Source organism: Panonychus citri, unplaced genomic scaffold (assembly GCF_014898815.1).
Source record: "Panonychus citri isolate SS breed McGregor unplaced genomic scaffold, ASM1489881v1 Contig00143, whole genome shotgun sequence".
In the NCBI taxonomy this organism is placed as follows: Eukaryota; Metazoa; Arthropoda; class Arachnida; order Trombidiformes; family Tetranychidae; genus Panonychus; species Panonychus citri.
In genome coordinates, this window is record NW_026515548.1 from 1,494,445 (window position 1) to 1,513,511 (window position 19,067).

Genomic DNA, 19,067 nt, shown 5'->3' on the forward strand with positions numbered 1-19,067 from the left:
CGAAAAGTAAACATTTGGTTTGATTGTTTTTCTTTGGAAATAATTTTTTCTTTGTTTAATTTAAATTGGAAAACAACAACAACAACAATTAATTAATCATTGGAACAAAGGTTTGTATCAAAAATAATTGGAATATATTAATTGTAATAAGTGGAAATATTGATTATCTATGTCAAGGAGATTCTAATTTTCTTGATTCTTTTCTCATGATGACAATTTAGTTTTTTTTTAATTCTGTATTTTAGATTTTGGGTTAATCATTTGATTTTTTTTTCCTCATTTGGTTCAGATTGGATTTTATTTTCTTCGTTTGATGAAACTGGCCTTTGGATAGTGGTGACCATTGTAATGGTGACGATGATGATGAGGATAATGGTGATTGTAACCTAAATGGTGAGGGTAATGAAGATGGTGATTGTAAGAGCCGTGATGACCATGGTGCCCGTGTCCGTGTCCGTGTCCATGTCCATGTCCGTGTCCATATGAACTGTGATGGTGTGGATGATGATGGTGACCTCCGTGGTCTAGGTAAATGATTGCATTCGACTTTTGTGGACTAGATTTGTGAAGGAAATGAAGGATCTCCCAACGACCTGATCGATTACCCGGAAGTACAACTTGACACCGAGCTTCAATATCCGATGGATAACCAGTGTGTTTAATATGAGAGCACTTAAAATGTGTCGGGGGAAGATGACTGTAAATTGGATGACGATGATCATATGAAGATGAAGCTGGATCATAGTATCGATGATCTATCATTTCAAACGAAATACAAAACAAAATGTTCATCAAATTAATTCCCTTCTCACTTGATTGATTTAAGGTACTTACCGTAACCATGATTGTAATGATGACGATAATCCCTTGGTGGGTGAGTTAAATCGTCGGCGACAAGTTCACCGTTAGTTGGTTCACCGGGGACATTTTCAATCGGAATCTCTTCAACATCACTTTCAATCGGATCTTCTGATAAAGTTTCCTCATCAATTGGTGTTTCGGTCACTTCCTCCGTCTCTGGGTCAACAAGTTCACCATTGACCATCGGGTCAACAGGTTCTGATGCTCCGTTACTATCAGGCCCAGCTAAATCATCAACACCTTCCTCAATCGGATCAACTGAATCCACTGAATCTACAACTCCGCCGTCGACAGCTTCACCTGTATTGGTTATCTCCGAGCCGGTTTCATCGACTACAATTAAAAACAATCTCGTCAAGTTAATTGGTCAAGTTGATTAGTTGGAAAAATTTTCATGACTATTACCTGATGGATAATAATGTCCATGGTGGTACTCAGGGTATCGATGATGATGATTACCGTAACTATGGTGAGGGTATCGATGGTGGTAATCACTTGGACCATAGTGGTGTCCATAATGGTGACCATTATGATGACCATTGTGATGACCATTGTGATGACCATAATGGTGATAAGGATGATGACCATGATGGTGATGATTGGAACGGAAATCATGATATGAATCTAAAAGTAAAGTTCCATCACGATTTGTTTCCGGTGTTGAGACTCGAAATGAATCAAACGATGCAGATGCTTTGGTTTCGTTTAATTGTTTCTCCAATTTCGATCCAGTTTGTTGATTATCATTCTGATTCCCTGATTGTGGTAACGTTAATCGCGGTTGATTTAATGATACAGCCTCAGAAATGGACAAAGACCAAGCCAAAGAAACTTTAAATTGTGAAAACATTGGAAACAAATATTAGGAAAACAATTAACCACTAAAAAAGAGATACAATTTAATCACAATTACCTGTTAAAACAGTTATACACGAGTTGATGTTCATCGTAACAATTAAAATTTCCAATATTTCAAATCGCAAAGGAATCACTTTGGTCAATCTATGTTGTTGATTGTTGGCTATTCAACTACAATTTAACTTTTTCCTCTTGATTGTGATTCATTTTATATACTCAGCAATTGGTCAGAAAGAATCAAATTAAAGGAGGATTCAAGATGAATCAATCAAAGGTCAATTATGGTTAATCAATATCTTAATTAACCTTTTACCAAATAATCAAAGACAAAGTCAAGTTTTCAATTGATGGAAAAAGTTTTCTTAATTGTTTACAATTAAACGAGAAAACTAATCAACAAATTTATTGGGCTGAACCGAGAAAAATGATTTACTTAAAATCATATTGTTTTCAATCAATTGTTGATTCTAATTGTTGAGTGAAAGTGAAACTCAAGCTGAGTTATTGTTAATTAACTTTTCCTATTTTGATAATTAACCAAATCAGTTGATAATCAAATCGATGGTAGTTAATTATTTCCGTTGTATTGGAAATATTAATTTGATTGACCTGATAACCTTGCTGATGATTAATTAAACTAGAAAACAATTAACCCCATTGAAAATCAGTGAAATTTAAAGATGATAATTTATCACAATTAAGGAGAAAGGTCAATGATTGACAATCTAATTGTCACTTACCAGACAAATTGATCATTTAATTTAAGACCATAATTTAGGCAAAGCAATTAACTTGCGACTAAATTTAATTGCTGTTAAAAAAAGGTTTATTTTAAACACAATTTAATTTCATGTAATTAAGTGTTTACCGTTATAATTAACAACAATTTCTTGCAAAAATGATCAATCAATTAAATTGCAAGCCAAGATATTTAAACTAATTGTTAGACAGAAAATAATCAATGACAAACAATTTAAATCAATTACAATAATCATCGATTGGAAACTAATAGCAAACAATTTAAATTATTAATATCTAATTGTCACTGATTCTCATCATAAATTATTTGATAAATATTAACTATTAATCCATTGATTGTTGATTAAATTTTCATTCTTAATCATAATTAACTTGATTAATGATTCCTTTCAATTATTTGATTACAATTTTCATATTTCATGGTGATTAACTTGTGCCTCTTGATTAACTAAGTTGCAAATCAAATTGTGTTATAATTTAATCAACAATTAACAAATTCAAGAGTTAATTTTGTACCTTTAATTGTAACTAAATCAGTTGATTGTTGGATTAAAAAACTAAAGTTTTCCCAAAGTTTAACACCTTTTAAATTGCTGGTTTACAATTTAAGCTCCAGTGATTAAGCCTTTAATCATATTATTAAAATGATTATTGTGTTGATTAAAGTGTTAATCATGATCCCGATGATTATGATCACTTTTTTAATTGTTACTATTAAATAAAGATTCAAATGTGATAATCATTATAAAAGTGATAATAATAGTTACGATAACGAAATATTTAGATTTCTGATTTGAATTCAATCAACCAGTTAACTTAATTGTTGTTAAATTGTTAAGAGACCAAAATCAGTTTCTATTGATAATCTTAATCATAATAATCTAAATTGTAATTAACTTGAATACATTAATCACTTTCATCTCATCTTCCGCACTTGAACTTGACTATTAAATTATTTTCGGTGAAAGTTAAAACATTAAATTGTTAATCGTTAATCACAAACCTTAATCACACAATTAACTCAGGCCATCCAACCTTAGATAACAATAATAATCAAGAAAGCAAAAAGTTCAATTCTTTAATTGTTACAACTTAATTGTAGCTTCATCTTATTATTATTGTTGTTTGTTTTTGGTTAATTTTTTCACTTTGATTCATTACAATTTATTAATTGTCTTGTTCATTGTTGAGATTGATTTTAACAAAACTGATCTTGTTTCAACTGTCAACAATTTAATCAATCATTGTGATCTTGATTATCAACATCAAATTAATCAATTGAGCTCAAGTAAAAATAATCAAGATAAATTTCAAGAATCAGTGATTAACGTGATTGTTTTTGATTAACCATGAAAAAAGGATTTGATAATCAACCAACAATCAAATAATTACTTAATAATAACAATCAAAAAGTTGTGTAACAAAAATCATAACTTAATTGAACAATAAATCAACAATTAAATGGATACCCAATGAGTTAAAATTACTCAACAAAATTTAACATAACAATCAAAGTAAATTTACTAATTACTAATTCCAATGAGTTGATTGTTGTCACCACAATCAAAGTTAATCGTTTCAACCATACAAGACTCTAAATCGTCCCGAAACTGACCAAATCATTGAATCCTCTCAACAATTAGTAGATTATCTTGATCACAATTTAACGACCATCATGATGGTGATCATTTACCACTACAATTTAAATTGCTTCTGATAATCTACAATATGATTTGTCATCGTAATTCAACCAACCGTTAATCGAAACGACCGTCACCCTGGGTTGGTGTACCCACCTTCAAACCCACTTCTTATCGTCATCCTCATCATCCTCATCATCTTCATCATCTTCATCACCATCTCTTACGATTGAGAATCATCATTTAACTGTAATCACTTAATCGGTAAACTTCATCTTCAATGGATCCAAACTGAATTTAACTGATTGTTGAAAGTCAACTTGAAACAATCTAATTTTTTTTTCGTTAACTTTTTGTATTCTCGATTCTCATCTTAATCACTATCATCATCATCTAATTTTTTTTCTCTCTCTCTCATAAATTGTCAAAGATTAAGGTTATGTGAGAAAATTAAATTGTTAACAATTTAATGTGTTTGTTTTGTTTTGTTTGTGATTTACCATCAAAACTAATCAACTGAATTGTGTTTCTGTTGATTGGACAAATTTTGTGCTTTTTAATTGTTCATCTTTCTAACTTTTTCTCTGTCCATTGATTTACCTGATTATGGATTTACTAATTGTCTCCATCTATTTTTATGTCAACTTAATTGTTTACTGTTGATTGTTAACTGTGAATTTGGGAGGCAAAAAATAATACAGACAATTTGTTTTTCGTTGATCAATTTTATTTAATCAATAACGATGATCGCTAATCCTGATCTTAAGACTTTAATTGGACTAATCCCTTTATTAGCGTTTTTTGGACCAACAATCGACGATCGTTCCGATAATAGTAAATCATCATCACTTTTATCCCGAAAAAATTGGGAAAAGGAATATGATTATATCATTGGTGAGTAATTAATCGTTAATCCGGCAATTAAATGATACAAATTTTCATCTAATTTTCTTAAAGATTATTTATTAATTGATAATCTACAAATTGGATGATTGTTATTCAACAATAGATTTTACAATAAATAAGATTAATTATCAACACTGTTGATGATTTATTGATGGTCGTTTTCAACGATCATGTTATTTAACAGATTAACAGATTTTCAACTGAATTAAATTATGGAAATTGGAAAGATTTAATTGTTTGGTTGGATAAGGGGAGAGAAGAGAGAGAGAGAGTTTGATGATATTGATGATGATGAGGAGGAAAAGGAAGAGGAAGATTAATTATCTGGCACAAACGCTTGATCCTTTCATGAACCAGTGGTCAAGTGTTTCCACTGATTAGTGTAAATGGTCAAGCGGATATAATGTTGATTTAAATTACAAATATAAAGACAATTGTTCAATAAATTTCATGTTTTTCTCTAGAGTCTAAATTAAATGTTAACTAATGAGCGACTCTCTAGTATTCGTGTCCACCATGTCCCCAGCCATGGTGCTTATCGTAACCGTGTTTGTGGTTCTTGTGGGCCCAATGATGACCATCGTCATATTTTTCCTTTCCCCACTTTTCGTTATTCTTTTTGTGTTGACCATGGTCACCCCAGTTCTTTTTGTAATCCTTGTGTTTCCAATCGTCGTTGTGTTTGAATCCACCTTGTTTCCAATGTCCCTGATCGTTGGCGTTGTGTTTTTCCCTATTAATATAACAAGAGAGAGAGAGACAATTAAGGTCAATCCGATCGTTTACAGAAAATCAGACAGTCGATCGACGGATAATGTCCATCACTGATCAATTGTCCTTCGTCATTAGATCCGATCACTTACCAATAGTCTTTCTTTTCTCCGTGTTTGTAGTCCTTGTGATTTCCACCCTTTGACCCTTGCTTATATTTCTTGGCGTGTTCCTTGTCCCATGAGTATGACTTTTCGTATCCATGACCTTTGTCCTTGTCGTAGTTCCATTTGTCTTCCCATTTCTTCCAGTGATCTTCCTTTTTACCCTGATCCCAATGTTCCATCTTTTTACCTGAGGAGCAAATTTAGAACAGAATATGAGTTTACAATTTTCTTTTTTTTTCTATCGATTGTTATTCTTACCTTTCTTTCCGTCGTCATACTTTTTCCATCCCTTGTCAGCCCAATGTTTCTCGTCGTGATGAGCACCGTTTCCCTTTTTGCCCCATTCTTCGCTGTGTTTCTTCCAGTCGTCGTACTTCTTGTTTCGATCTCCCCAGTCCTTGTACTTGTTCATGTGTCCACCTTTTTTACCTTCATTCGAAGCTAATTAAGATTAATTAATCACATAGATTTTCGTTGGTCCGTAAAAATTTTTCTCACTCGAATTCTGGTCAAACTTTTCAATACATTCAACTTATTGAACCAATTCCCTAATTCAGTTCGTTACTGTTTCTATTTAACTTAATCAACCCACTAGATTGGTTGTTTTTTCATTTAGTCTGCAGTTTTTTTTTCTCGATTGTTAATTAAGTTAATCATCTGAAAACTACTACAGGATTTGTAAATTGTAATATTATTCCTGTTCTGATTAAATAGAAATCACTGAATCAACTAGTTGAGAGTTGATTCCTGAAGAGAATCAGCAATATATTAAATCAGTGAAGATTTGGCCGAGTGATTAAAGAAACTGGGATGTTAATTAAGATCAACTAAATGGAAATGTAATGTTAATTTTTGACTCAAATTCGAAAAAAAAAATTTCTTTTTCGAAAGTCTTATTCTCTCTTCAAAGAGACAACCAAAGTTATCGAATTGTTTTCATCGAAAGTTTTGATTGTTCAATTTGTTTGAGAGAAAATGATTTTCACCACTTATGAACACTTACCCCATTCATCGTGTTCCCATCCTTTGGCATCGTAACCCTTAGGTTGACTCCATCCCTTGTGTTCCCATCCATTGGTCGAAGCGGCAACTAAATCACCAACAGTCAATCCGGTAGCACTTGAATCGGTTTCCAATGATTCAGCATTAGTCCATGAGATCAATGAGACATACACCAAACAAGAAACTAATGTTAACTTGATTATCATGATTTTTTTAATTCTTCAATGAAACAGACACAATATTTAGTAGTAGTTTAATCCTTGTCTTTTAGTCACTTACGACTGTCTGTGTCTTTAAACAATCAAACTCGAACCTTTATATACCTCGAATGTTCAAGTAAACACCCAAACCAAATTTCTCTCTCTCTCTCTCTCTCTCTCTCTCTCTCTCTCTCTCTCTCTCTCTCTCTCTAATTGAATTCTCAAACTTCAGGTCATATTATTCGAAGGGGGTGGGAAATTTTAGAACAAAAAAGAGGACGTGTTGACATCGACGACAGTGATGATAACGATAACGACGGCGATGATAACGAAAAGATATATTTATTTATTCAAATAGAGATAAAAAAAAGAGGGAGAGATACTTTAATCTAATGGTGTTCGATAATCTGGAATACAATATATTATATATTTTGAGATAATTCTGATGATAGTAACAGACAAATAAGTTAACCAACTACTTCGACCCCAATTTACTCCCGTTAATCGAAAGAAACACTTTTAACAATTAAATTAGATTCTAAATGAAAGCGGAACCCAATTCGAAACCCTGTAATCCGTCGTGTTCACACTTTCCATCTAAATTTTCATTCTTCCCTTCAACCATATCTCTCTTTCTTTTCTTTCTTTTCTATCATCATTATCATCATCTTTCTTTCTCATTCTCTTTCTTTATCATCACAATTCGATATCATCCAAATTGTCATTCTAATTAAACTAATTTTCCAATCCATTAGGTTGATGTTATATAATAACCACAATACGGAAGCCCTATGATAGTGTAAATTGTTAGCCAACAATCAATAACAATTATCATTAAATTTTTACCAATAGTTAATCAAATTAGATTGAATTAGTTGACAATTTAATCCCAAAGTTAATCCGACAAGGGAAATAATCACAATTTTCAATTGATTTGAGATTGAAACAATTAACACAATTCAATTATTAGATTGACTCAATGAAAAGTTTGAATAATAGTTTGTTAATTGTTGTTTAATTGTTTGTCAATATTTTTCTTTTGATATTAATTCATTGAAACAATTAATTTCTTAATCATGATCATGATCAACTTTTGTCATTTTATCAACAGAGCAAAAAGATTACAATCTAATGTGAACAATATACAATTACAATTAAATTGAAACAATCAACTGATCATAATTATTGTTTTTGTTATGATTAATTTTTGCCTCTCATAACAATTAACTAATTAACGGGTTTAACGAGTTAATTTTGATTGCGTTAATTGTGATTAACTTATTTATCTAGTTCAATCAGAAACATTTATGTTATTGTTAATTTAAATTGTTTCCGGAGTCTCATAATCTACCTTAATTGTTATAATAATATTAGATTGTCATCTTGGTGTAATTATATTGATCGTTAATCATCAACTGATTTCCCAATAATTTAAATTATTTTTTGTTTCTTTTTTCTTTCTCTTAATTGTTAATATTACAAAAAGAATTAATTTTCATGTTAATTTGTTCACCAATCATTAATTCCGCCAACAAATTAATATCTTGTTCATCAATTAACTTTCTCCTTCTTAACAATTAGTTAAATCATTCAAGTTCATTAAAATATTCACTCAAATATACAACCAACAAATTCAAGGATTCATCACAAAATAAATCAATTAAATCGAGAAACCAATTGATCTAATTAAGTTACGAACAAATCTATTCAATTTACTTCCAATTAGCTTAATGATAAACAGTAATTTTCATAATTTACCAACAATTAACTTTAACATCGAGTGAAATATTATATCATTCATTTGATTGGAAATTTAGAGAATCCAGAAAATTGTTGATTAATCGTAATTCTTGAATTATTATTGAATAGTTGGCGGTGGAACTGCTGGTTCAGTATTGGCGAGGAGATTATCAGATAATCCTGAACATCGAGTTCTGTTAATTGAAGCCGGGGGAATGGAAAACATCATGCATGAGATTCCATTAGCATGGTGGACATTGAAAAAATCTGAATACGATTGGAATTACCGAACGGAAGCTCAAGAAGTGGCCTGTTTTGGTTACGACGATAAGGTTTGTTCCAATGAGTTATTATCGAATTGTTAACAATCAACTGATCAACTCTCTTCAACAGCGGCTTGTTTGGCCTCAGGGCAAAGTTCTTGGCGGAAGTAGTTCAATGAGTAATATGATTTACGTCCGAGGAAATTGCCTCGATTTTGATGGTTGGCTTAAAGATGGAGCACTCGGCTGGAGTTGGGATGAAGTTTATCCCTATTTCCTCAAGTCGGAAGATAATTTGGACATTGAAATTGCCTTTAATGGTGAGTAATTAAGCTTAATTAACAATTAACTGGCTACAATTAAAAACCCATTAGGTAATTATTACTTAGGAGACAAACAATCAACGGTAAATCAAACTTTCAACTTGTAAACTTTCAATGTAAACATAAATAATTTTTACACTCCATTGATCAGCTGTTAATTAACTGATATTAATTAACTTTACTGTTTAACTAATCATCAAGATCAGAGTATTTGTTTTATTAATTATATCAGTTTCTCTTAATCACAATTAACCTTTTCATCAATCATTGACTTTTGTTTGCTTGTTTAAGGTTCAAACCTTTGGTTTAATTGTTGATCCTTGATTGTATTATGTTTATTGATTGATTTGAATTGTTGATTACGATGAAAATTTAATATTTGATGTTATCAAATAAATAGATTCAATTTTTTGTTATTGTTCAAATGTTACAAAGCTAAATTGTCGTAAGGTAAACAACCCTTGATTGTTACAAATTGATTTGTAGTTAGTTTTACGTTCCAATTGATACAATGACAATTAACTAATTGTAACAATTGATCATCAACAATATTGACATTATATTAAAACCAGAACGATGTAATGATTACTTAATTTCTGATAATATCCTAAATGTAACAAAAAAGTTTAATTGTCTTAACGATTATCAAGTTAATCAAGGTAATTTTATTACAATTTCTTGTCTCATTCCTGAACAATTAGTTAAATCATTTCGATGGTAATTTAAAGTAACCATTTGTTTAGATTATTTTTGAATATATGAATTGTGTTAATTGTTATTCTTTTTAAAGTTTAATTTGATTCTTTATTGGAAACACTTTGATTCGATGGTTCGATTTTCGTTGTATTTTCATCGGTTGATGATCTTTTCCGTTTTGAACTCATCAACTTGAACGATCTTCGAGCACCTTTGAAGTAATTGGAAATTGAGTGTTTATGTGGATGAGATGACGTTGGAATTGGTTTATTATCATCAGCTGATTGTTCAGAGGAATTAATTGTTTTTCCAATGGGATTAATTTTCTTTCCCTCTGAAACTAATTTCTCTACATCCTCGTCTTGATCGTTGATCGTTGATGAAGATGCTTCATTCTGAGTATCTTGTTGTTTTATTGCTTCTTTTATCTCGACTGTATCCCCATAGGAAACACGTGGTATCGATTTACGTGTTTGATGGTCTGAATTTGACCTTCGTTCGTCTTGTTGTTGTTGATCGATTGTCGATCCAATTTCCGTTTTGTTATCATCGATTGTTAAAGAAAATGATTTAGATACTTCGGTGTTTTTTGTATCATTTCCTCGTCGTGATCGTCTTGGTGCTCGACGAATCGAGCTCCAGGTTCGTCGGTGATGAGTTGAAAATGAACTTTCATCAGCTAAACTTGATGCTTGGTCCAAGAAACTGAATTAAAGATTAAGATGGTTAGTTAATTTTCAGTTGATTCGTTAATCTTGTTCACTTACCCATCTCCTAATGTAAATATCACTCTATCATGGTTATAGCTGGATGAAGATGTCGGCGGTGGAGGAGGAAGAGGTGGAGGTGATGGTATCGGTAGTGAATGTTGGTAAGAGTTGTAATGATGAGCCGGATAAACATTTGCATGGGGATGACGATGAGATGTTGAAGATACTGTTTCCAAATCTGAACCAGAACTTTCATCGTCCGGTGTTGACTCGTTTTGATCATTTGTCTCCGCGTATCCATTGGCAGGCTATGAAAATCATTCATCATGAAAGGGAAAATAATGAATCAATTAAGCAGTGAAAAAAGTTCTAATCCCCTCAAAGATTAAAGATTATCTTTAATCTCTATCCAAAGGATAAGAGGAAATGTTATTATCGATTCGGTATTGATATAAGATTGACGTCATCTAATCACACACACATGAAAGTTAATTCTTAAATTGATTAACATGCTATTATTAGAATTAATATTTTACGTAATCAAATCTTAGATGATTGAGTTTGATTATCGTTCATTGAGAACACAATTTGAATAATTCAAGTCGATCATTAATCCATTTCAATCAGCTGATATTTACCTCGGTTCTTGATAACTGTGCATGTAGATAATTGTGTTGAATATGATGTGATTGATGATAATTAGCTGATGTTGATGAAGTCGATAAACTTGATTTGTGATCTGAAGAGTGACTTGATCGAAACGATCGTTGATTAAATCCATATCGAGATATACCTGGACCTTAAGGTAGAAAAGGATTATATTAGTAATCGAAGTGAAAAAGAAATTGATAAAATATGAATTCGCTCACTTTTGGATAATGTTAATGTTTCAGTTTCGGTTTCAATGTAATTCTCGCTTGTTGATCGGTTCAGGTCAACAGGCGAAGGTGAATTTTTGTAATTGGTGAAAATTTCCGCCTGAATTTGAACGATTCCTCGATTATGGACTATTGGGAATCCACAGAGATGTTCAATCTGCTGCCAACGATACAATCGCTCCTTGAGCTCTTTGGTTATTTCGGAAAGCGCTTGTTTGGCCTGGAGAATACGATTATCAACATCGTCGATTGAAGATCCATGGGCGACTCGAAGAGAGCCGAAAAAAGTTGATCTTTTCCTCTTTAGTTTTTCACACTAATAAAAACGATGAAAAGAACAATAAACAAATAACACATACGAAAGCAATTAGAAGACAATTAAAAATCAGTTAGTTGTAATTTAGATAATTTAGATTAGATTATATTCTAAGGTGAAGATTATTAATTGTTCTCGGTAAGACAAATATCGCTACTGGGAACTTATTACATTTCGATCGGGTAATTGGTAACTTACCCCTTCTTTTGCGGCAGCTAATTGGTTCTCGGCTGCTGATCGCTTGGCGATATAATGATTCAGCTCAAGTTCGTGGGTTAATTGTAACCACAATTGGAGTTGATGAGGTGGTGCCCATGATTTATTAGCTAATGCAGTTTCCGCTCTGTTTAATTGTTCCCTTGTTTGTCTTAGCTCTTCCTCCAATTCATTGATTCGAGAAAAATCTGACCCAAGATCAGATGTAACCATGAGGCTCGATGAATTGTAGTAATTGTAAAGATCGTTATTATTATCGGTAATTTCTGAATCCATTGAATATTGATTTCGATTGATTGATTGTTCATCGTTGTGATTGCCTGTTTGTCTATTATTATGATCACTAATTGCTACGATATTGGATGATTGTCCGATTGATGTTGATTCCATTTTCACTTTGTCCAATTCCCGTTGTAGCTCGTGAATTTGATCTTCGGCCTTTTGTAATGACGCCATATCTTTGAGCATTTTTCGTTGATTAAATCTTGAATAACGATATTGAATTAGAGCAACAATTATACCAATTAAAGAAATGAGGAAGCTTAATAACACAATTAAATCTTTCGCTGAATGATGAACCTCTTTAATTACTCCAATGGGTGAAAAGTTCATTGATTTGATTGAAACTTTTTCGTTGAAGAAATCATCATCATCCATAACGAACTCATATTCTGAATCAATTCTCACAATCTATTGGAAATTAAGAGAATCGTAATTAATTAGATAACAATTAAATCTAATAGAAGTTAATTTTGAGCAGAATTAAATTACTAACTCAATTGTTTGGATAATACAAAGATTTAAGTCTAATTTATTAATAGTTGATTAGCAATTAAGCTTGACCATTAAAGAGATTGGAAAGGTTATCGACAATTAACCAAACAATTTAAGATCAAATTGATTATAAATATAAAAGATGAACTTAATTAGTTACAAACCTTTTTAAATGTTAAATGTTCAATCAAATGAATTGATTACCAATGGAAAAGTTGATTGATGGAAAATTGATTAACAATTAACGTTTCTAGAGGTTAACAATTTAATCTAATCACATGTTAATATAATCAATAAATGGACAATTTATTTAATTACAAGGATTGAAATTGACTTGGTGATTTTTTCTCGCTGCTTTGATTGCAATTAGTTAATTGTGATCACTAGTTTAATGAGATATAAATTGAATGATAATCAAAATTGTAATGAGACAAATTGTTATGTGACAATTATGGTTTACTGTTGACGCTTAAATTGATAACAATTAATCGACTAATTATCTTTATAATACCATATTAATCGTAGTTAGTTACTTGATTGTTATTAAATTACCTTTTTCTTTATCAATGGAAAATACAATTAAGATGATTTTTCATCATCAGGACACAATTTAACTTGAAAGATAATTTAATTGTTTATCAACTTTTATTAAATAACTGACGAACAATTAACTAATCATTTCATACATTAGTTAATCAGTTAATCTATTAAACCTTTAATCAGTCTATAAACTGATGATATGTTAATTGTTAACAATTTATTCAAGGATTCAGGTGATTCTGATTATTCAATTTCTCATATTAATTAATCTCATGGCCAATTATTGATCAACTGACAATTAATTGTTAAACCGATTCGATTGATTAACATTTTAAAATCTTAATTGTAACTATTAAACAATAATTAACTTTGTCTCTTGATTAACAGAAAACAATTAAGATTCATGTAAACTTCAATTAAATGATTTAGTTGAAATAAATTAATTCTTGTGAATCTTTTTAATTGATATGAAGCAAAGTTTTGATTAATTGTTAATTATCAGGTTGATTGATTATCCCAATTGTTAAAGGAAAAGGTGAGAAAATGATAATGATTGATTTAATGGTTGTAATCAATAATTTAAATTGTAACAATTAAATAAATTGTAAGTTCTGTTAATAACATTACACTTGAATGGACTTGATTATTGAGTACAAATGATAATTTACCTTTTAATTGTAATGGTTAATTGTTATTTCTGTTAAGATTTCTGATCGGTTTGACTTTCTTTTTTTCCCCTTAATTGTTATTCGTTAATTGTTGATTAATTACAGGTTATCATAGGCAAGGGGGTCTAATGGGAATCTCCAAGTCCCCGTTCACCTCTGATCTTGGACGGACTTGGCTCCAAGCGGGTTTAAGTTTGGGCTACCGATCAACTGATTGTAACAGTCAGAAACAATCAGGTAAATTAATCAATTGATTATCATTGTAGATGGTTAATTGTGTCACCCTTTAATTGAATTAATCGTTCTGTTCATTTGTTAATTGTTGTTTTAGGTTTTTCGATTCCTCAAGGTTTCGTTAAAAAAGGAGGCCGTTCGAGCGCTTATAAATCATTCATCGAACCAATTAAAGATCGTAACAATTTACATATTATGTTACATTCTCGTGTTACAAGGGTAACTAATTGTAGAGTGTTTTTTTCCCAGCAATTAACGATTTTTTTGCTTCTCTAAATTGATTGTTCTCTATGTGATTAGGTTCTTTTCGGAGATAATAAAAGAGCCGTTGGTGTACAATTTGATCGCGATTCATTATCGTTCGTGGTCTATGCTAAATCAGAGATTATCTTAACTGCGGGAACAATTAGTACACCTCATTTGTTGATGGTCTCTGGTGTTGGTCCAGCTGATCATTTAGAAGCCCTCAAGGTAGATTGATTCATTTGAAGAGTTTTCGATTCCGGGAAAGATTTTCTTGTTCTGATTGTTAATTGTGACTTTTTTTCATCGATTGTTGTTTAGATTCCAGTGGTCGCTGATTTACCTGTTGGTGAAAATCTTCATGATCACCCTGTTACCGGTGGGATCACGTTCTCGGTGGCCAAAGTGAAGACTCTCAAGATTGATGAGATTTTCAGTCCTCAAAATTTTCTCCGTTATTTGGTCTCAGGTTCGGGTCCGTTGACTTCTTTCGGTGGGATTGAAGGTGTCGCTTTTATGTCGTCCAAGTATTCAAATAGTTCACTTGATTGGCCCGACATTGAATTACTTTTAGTTAACGGTGATTTACAGGATGGATCCAGGGGAATGACAATTAAACTGAAAGATTTGTACAATACGACAAAGTCGATGGACACTTTTACCATATTACCGGTTATCCTAAGGCCAAAATCTCGTGGATGGATTAGACTGAAAACTGCTAATCCAGTTGATTATCCTTTAATTGATCCACTTTATCTAACTCACCCTGATGATATCATGGTGATGGTTGAAGCAATTAAATCAGCTCTCGCTGTTGGCACATCAAAACCTTACAAAGAGATTGACTCTTCATTAGTACCATTGATGATACCGAGTTGTGACCATTACGATTGGTTATCTGACCAATATTTGGCCTGTTGGGCTCGAGTGATGACCGGTACCATGGGAGACGCTGTTGGAACTTGTAAAATGGGTCCACCTTGGGATAAATCATCTGTCGTTGATCCAGAATTGCGATTACTTGGTGGGATTAGCGGATTAAGAGTTGCCGATGCCTCGATTATGCCAAAAATTATCTCCGGGAATATTAATGCCGCTGTTATTATGATCGCTGAAAAAGCGGCCGATATGATTGTCGGTAAAAAATTGGAAGCATTTTCAGGTCCAATTCCACCCGATTATTCATTATTGAAACAGTTAAATCGAAACTAAATCAATCAGATAAAATGGTTCGGTTGATTCGATTCTCTTTGTATTATAATCTTTTGTTCATCTATCGCTAATTGTTATTTTACTTTTAATTTGGACAACTAATTAAATCGTTTTTGTTCAACTAGAAAAAAATTAGTTAAAAAATTTAAGTTAATTAAAATCACCTTAAGCTTGGAGAGAGTCAAGACAAAATGGTTACAATGGTTTATTGTGAGTTCGATGTGAATTGTTAACTTAATTTGGCTTAGAATTAAAAAGGAACCAAAATTTGAGGCTCATGCGTAGAAGGCCAAAATTAAAGGTTCCACCGAGATTTGAACTCGGATCGCAGGATTCAGAGTCCTGAGTGCTAACCATTACACCATGGAACCAAATGTTAAGGGAAGAGGAAATTTTTTGGTGGTAACCTTGTTGACCAATTGGAATTAGTTGAGAAATTAGTTTGATTAGTTCAAATTAAAAATAATTAAGTTTTCACTCTGTTTAATTGTTTCCTTGTTTGTCTTAGCTCTTTCTCTAATTCATTGATTCGAGAAAAATCTGACCTAAGATCAGATGTCACCATGAGGCTTGATGAATTGTAGTAATTGTAAAGATTGTTACTATTATCGTTAATATTATCGGTAATTTCTGAATTTATTGATTGGTTGATTATTTAATTAGTTACAAACCTTTTTAAATGTTAAATGTTCAATCAAATGGATTGATTACCAATGGAAAAGATGATTGGGAAAATTGATTAACAATTAACGTTTTTGGTTATTAACAATTTAACCTAATCACATGTTAATTTAATCAATGAATGGACAATTTATTTAGTTACAAGGATTGAAATTGACTTGACAAGTGATTCCGATTATTAATAGATCTCATGGCCATTCATTAATCAACTGACAATTGTTAAACCGATTCGATTGATCAATATTTTAAAATCATAATTGTACTTACTTTAAATCTTAAGTCACAGATGACAATTAATCTTCATTCATGTAAACTTCAATTAAATGATTTAGTTGAGATAAACTTTTTCTATTGATATGAAACAAAGTTTTGGTTAATTCTTAGTTATTAGGTGGATTGATTATCCCAAGTGTTAAAGGAAAAGGTGAGAAAAATAATTTGATTGATTTAATGGTTGTAATCAATAATTAATTTAATAATAAATTTCCTCTGAATATAATGCTTGGTTCCATGGTGTAATGGTTAGCACTCAGGACTCTGAATCCTGCGATCCGAGTTCAAATCTCGGTGGAACCTTTAATTTTTGATCATTTAATTAATTTTTATCATGCGGTCGCAAAATTGCGACAAAATTTAACCACCGAACTGATTTAATGGTTTATTTGAAGTGGCGTTTATATCAACCCACCTTTTTTGTTTACTATTAAAAAATGACATTTTACTTGGATCCATAGTTGAATTACCAAAATTAAAAGATGAGCCAATGTTGGGGTTGGTTTGTTGTTGTTGTTGTTGTTGTTGTTGTTGCTGGTGGTGGAGGTGAGGTGGTGGTTGAGAAGGACCTAAAGAGCCCATTGGTATTTTTGGAGGGCCTGGTGGTGCGTTTTGAGCATTCTGGTCATCCTTTTCATCCTTGTTAACCCATTTTTGTAACCTGTCATCCCAGATAATTGAGGGATCTTTATCATCTGGAAGAACAGCTCGTTTTGGTAGTGAAGGTAATTTTGAGAATAGAAAATCAAATACACCTTTTTGTTTTGCAGATTGTTTAGAATCTAATGTATCACCTTCACCAGATTTATCTTTGTCATCACTTTTTGTATCCTCTGTTTCTCGGTCACGAGGGTTAACTTGTTGCTGTTGCTGTTGTTGTTGGACTGTTGTATCAAAACTGATATTGCTTCTCATTTGACTGTAATCTGTTGATGGTGATGCGATTGGAGATACAATTGGAGTTGAGATTGAAGGTGCAGCAAGTCCGTTGGTTGTTGTTGAATTGAAGTTATACTGATTTGAACTTCTGTATGATTGTTGTCCTGTTTCTCTTTCTTCGTATCTATTAAGGTCATAAGAAGCTGATTGGATTGAAATATAGTTCATTGGCTGGGACTGCCCTGACTCAATAAAATCTTGGTTTGGTTGTTGTTGTTCTTGCTGCTGATGCTGAAGTGGGGAGACGAGGGGTAATTGTTGTTGTTGAGTTTGCTGCTGTTGGTTTTGAAAGGGTATTGGAGGTTGTGACTGAAAAGGTTGAGGTGGTTGTGAAAAAGGCTGGAATTGATGAGCTGATGAACCTTGAAGAGCCCAAGGCGCTGGTTCTGTCACTCTCGGTGTTTGCGGTGGTGTATTTGTGGAAACATCATCAGCTATTGAGCTCATTGTTGAATTAGTACGTTGTCTCGGTCTCCAAGTTTGATTCCGTTGTTGACTGTTAAATTGGCTTGATGACTGACTGAAAGGAGCAGGTTGATTAAAGTTTAGCTGTTGTTGTGGTGCGATTGGTGGTGGTGGCTGTTGTTGTTGTTGTTGTTGTTGTTGAGATTGTTGTGGTTGTTGTTGACCAGAAACCGGAAAATTATCACTTAAAGAGATTGGAGTAAAGGTATTGACTGGTGTTGGAGCTGGTGGAGGTGATGGTGGTCTCATTGCTGGGGGAGGTGCTGATGATTCCACTGGCGTTGGTTCTGGAAGTATACTTGATTGCGTTGAGAGGATATTGAATGGTTCGGGTCTACTAATGTAAGAAACGGGTTCCGGTCTTTGAAACTGCGATGAATTAGGCCTTGGGTAGATTGAAGCTTGCTCATCAATCACAGATGAATTTCGTGATTTAAGTGGAGAGGAAACTAATGAACCAGCATTTTCCTCATCAATACCAACAGATAATCCACCGACACCTTCAACCAAATTATCAACAGAAACTTCTGAAACTGATGGTTCATCATCTCCAGCAATCGCATCACTTGATGCCAAACAACTTTCATTTGGTGAATCAATGAGAGATCCGGTAATGCGACTCTCTAGATCATCAATGATTTTGGTAACAAGATCCCAGTTAACATTGGCGTAATTGATCAATCCTGGGCTTTGATTTGTATAATAATTGACAGCTTCTCGTATTTTTTCACAATAACTTTTAGCTTGATTAATAAATCCATAGTCAAATAATTTGCAAGTAAATAAAACTTT

The 19,067-nt window shown here is 32.3% G+C and overlaps 4 protein-coding genes and 2 non-coding genes across 8 annotated transcripts; 2 read left to right on the forward strand and 4 right to left on the reverse strand.

The window, feature by feature from the left end:
- Nucleotides 1-297: 297 nt before the first annotated feature.
- On the reverse strand, nt 298-1,875 carry LOC128396293 (histidine-rich glycoprotein-like). The gene is made up of 4 exons (XM_053356860.1): nt 1,775-1,875; nt 1,267-1,692; nt 835-1,194; nt 298-755 (listed from the first exon to the last, which is right to left on the reverse strand). Exons 1-4 carry the CDS (start codon nt 1,806-1,808, stop codon nt 298-300), a joined length of 1,278 nt encoding a protein of 425 aa, XP_053212835.1. The 5' UTR covers nt 1,809-1,875.
- LOC128396287 (glucose dehydrogenase [FAD, quinone]-like) lies at nt 1,512-16,896 on the forward strand. The gene is made up of 7 exons (XM_053356855.1): nt 1,512-5,012; nt 8,974-9,176; nt 9,238-9,427; nt 14,334-14,465; nt 14,560-14,681; nt 14,763-14,933; nt 15,027-16,896. Exons 1-7 carry the CDS (start codon nt 4,862-4,864, stop codon nt 15,915-15,917), a joined length of 1,860 nt encoding a protein of 619 aa, XP_053212830.1. The 5' UTR covers nt 1,512-4,861; the 3' UTR covers nt 15,918-16,896.
- On the reverse strand, nt 5,141-7,197 carry LOC128396301 (bifunctional endo-1,4-beta-xylanase XylA-like). 2 transcript variants are annotated; one of them, XM_053356870.1, is made up of 4 exons: nt 6,906-7,197; nt 6,161-6,331; nt 5,888-6,089; nt 5,141-5,757 (listed from the first exon to the last, which is right to left on the reverse strand). In XM_053356870.1, exons 1-4 carry the CDS (start codon nt 7,108-7,110, stop codon nt 5,523-5,525), a joined length of 813 nt encoding a protein of 270 aa, XP_053212845.1. In that variant the 5' UTR covers nt 7,111-7,197; the 3' UTR covers nt 5,141-5,522. The 2 variants fall into 2 exon arrangements, with proteins under 2 accessions (XP_053212845.1, XP_053212844.1); XM_053356869.1 differs by having other exon boundaries at nt 6,161-6,343.
- On the reverse strand, nt 9,790-13,557 carry LOC128396286 (stromal interaction molecule 1-like). Of its 2 annotated transcripts, none has more exons than XM_053356853.1 (6): nt 13,185-13,557; nt 12,229-12,936; nt 11,706-12,030; nt 11,475-11,635; nt 10,894-11,144; nt 9,790-10,831 (listed from the first exon to the last, which is right to left on the reverse strand). In XM_053356853.1, exons 2-6 carry the CDS (start codon nt 12,901-12,903, stop codon nt 10,222-10,224), a joined length of 2,022 nt encoding a protein of 673 aa, XP_053212828.1. In that variant the 5' UTR covers nt 12,904-12,936; nt 13,185-13,557; the 3' UTR covers nt 9,790-10,221. The 2 variants fall into 2 exon arrangements, with proteins under 2 accessions (XP_053212828.1, XP_053212829.1); XM_053356854.1 differs by having other exon boundaries at nt 9,791-10,831; nt 12,229-12,730; nt 13,185-13,550.
- Nucleotides 16,217-16,288, reverse strand: Trnaq-cug (transfer RNA glutamine (anticodon CUG)). Its single transcript has one exon. It is a non-coding gene; the product is annotated as a tRNA-Gln (tRNA).
- Nucleotides 16,897-17,102: 206 nt separating the features above from the next.
- Trnaq-cug (transfer RNA glutamine (anticodon CUG)) lies at nt 17,103-17,174 on the forward strand. The gene has a single exon. It is a non-coding gene; the product is annotated as a tRNA-Gln (tRNA).
- The last annotated feature ends 1,893 nt before the right edge of the window (nt 17,175-19,067 follow it).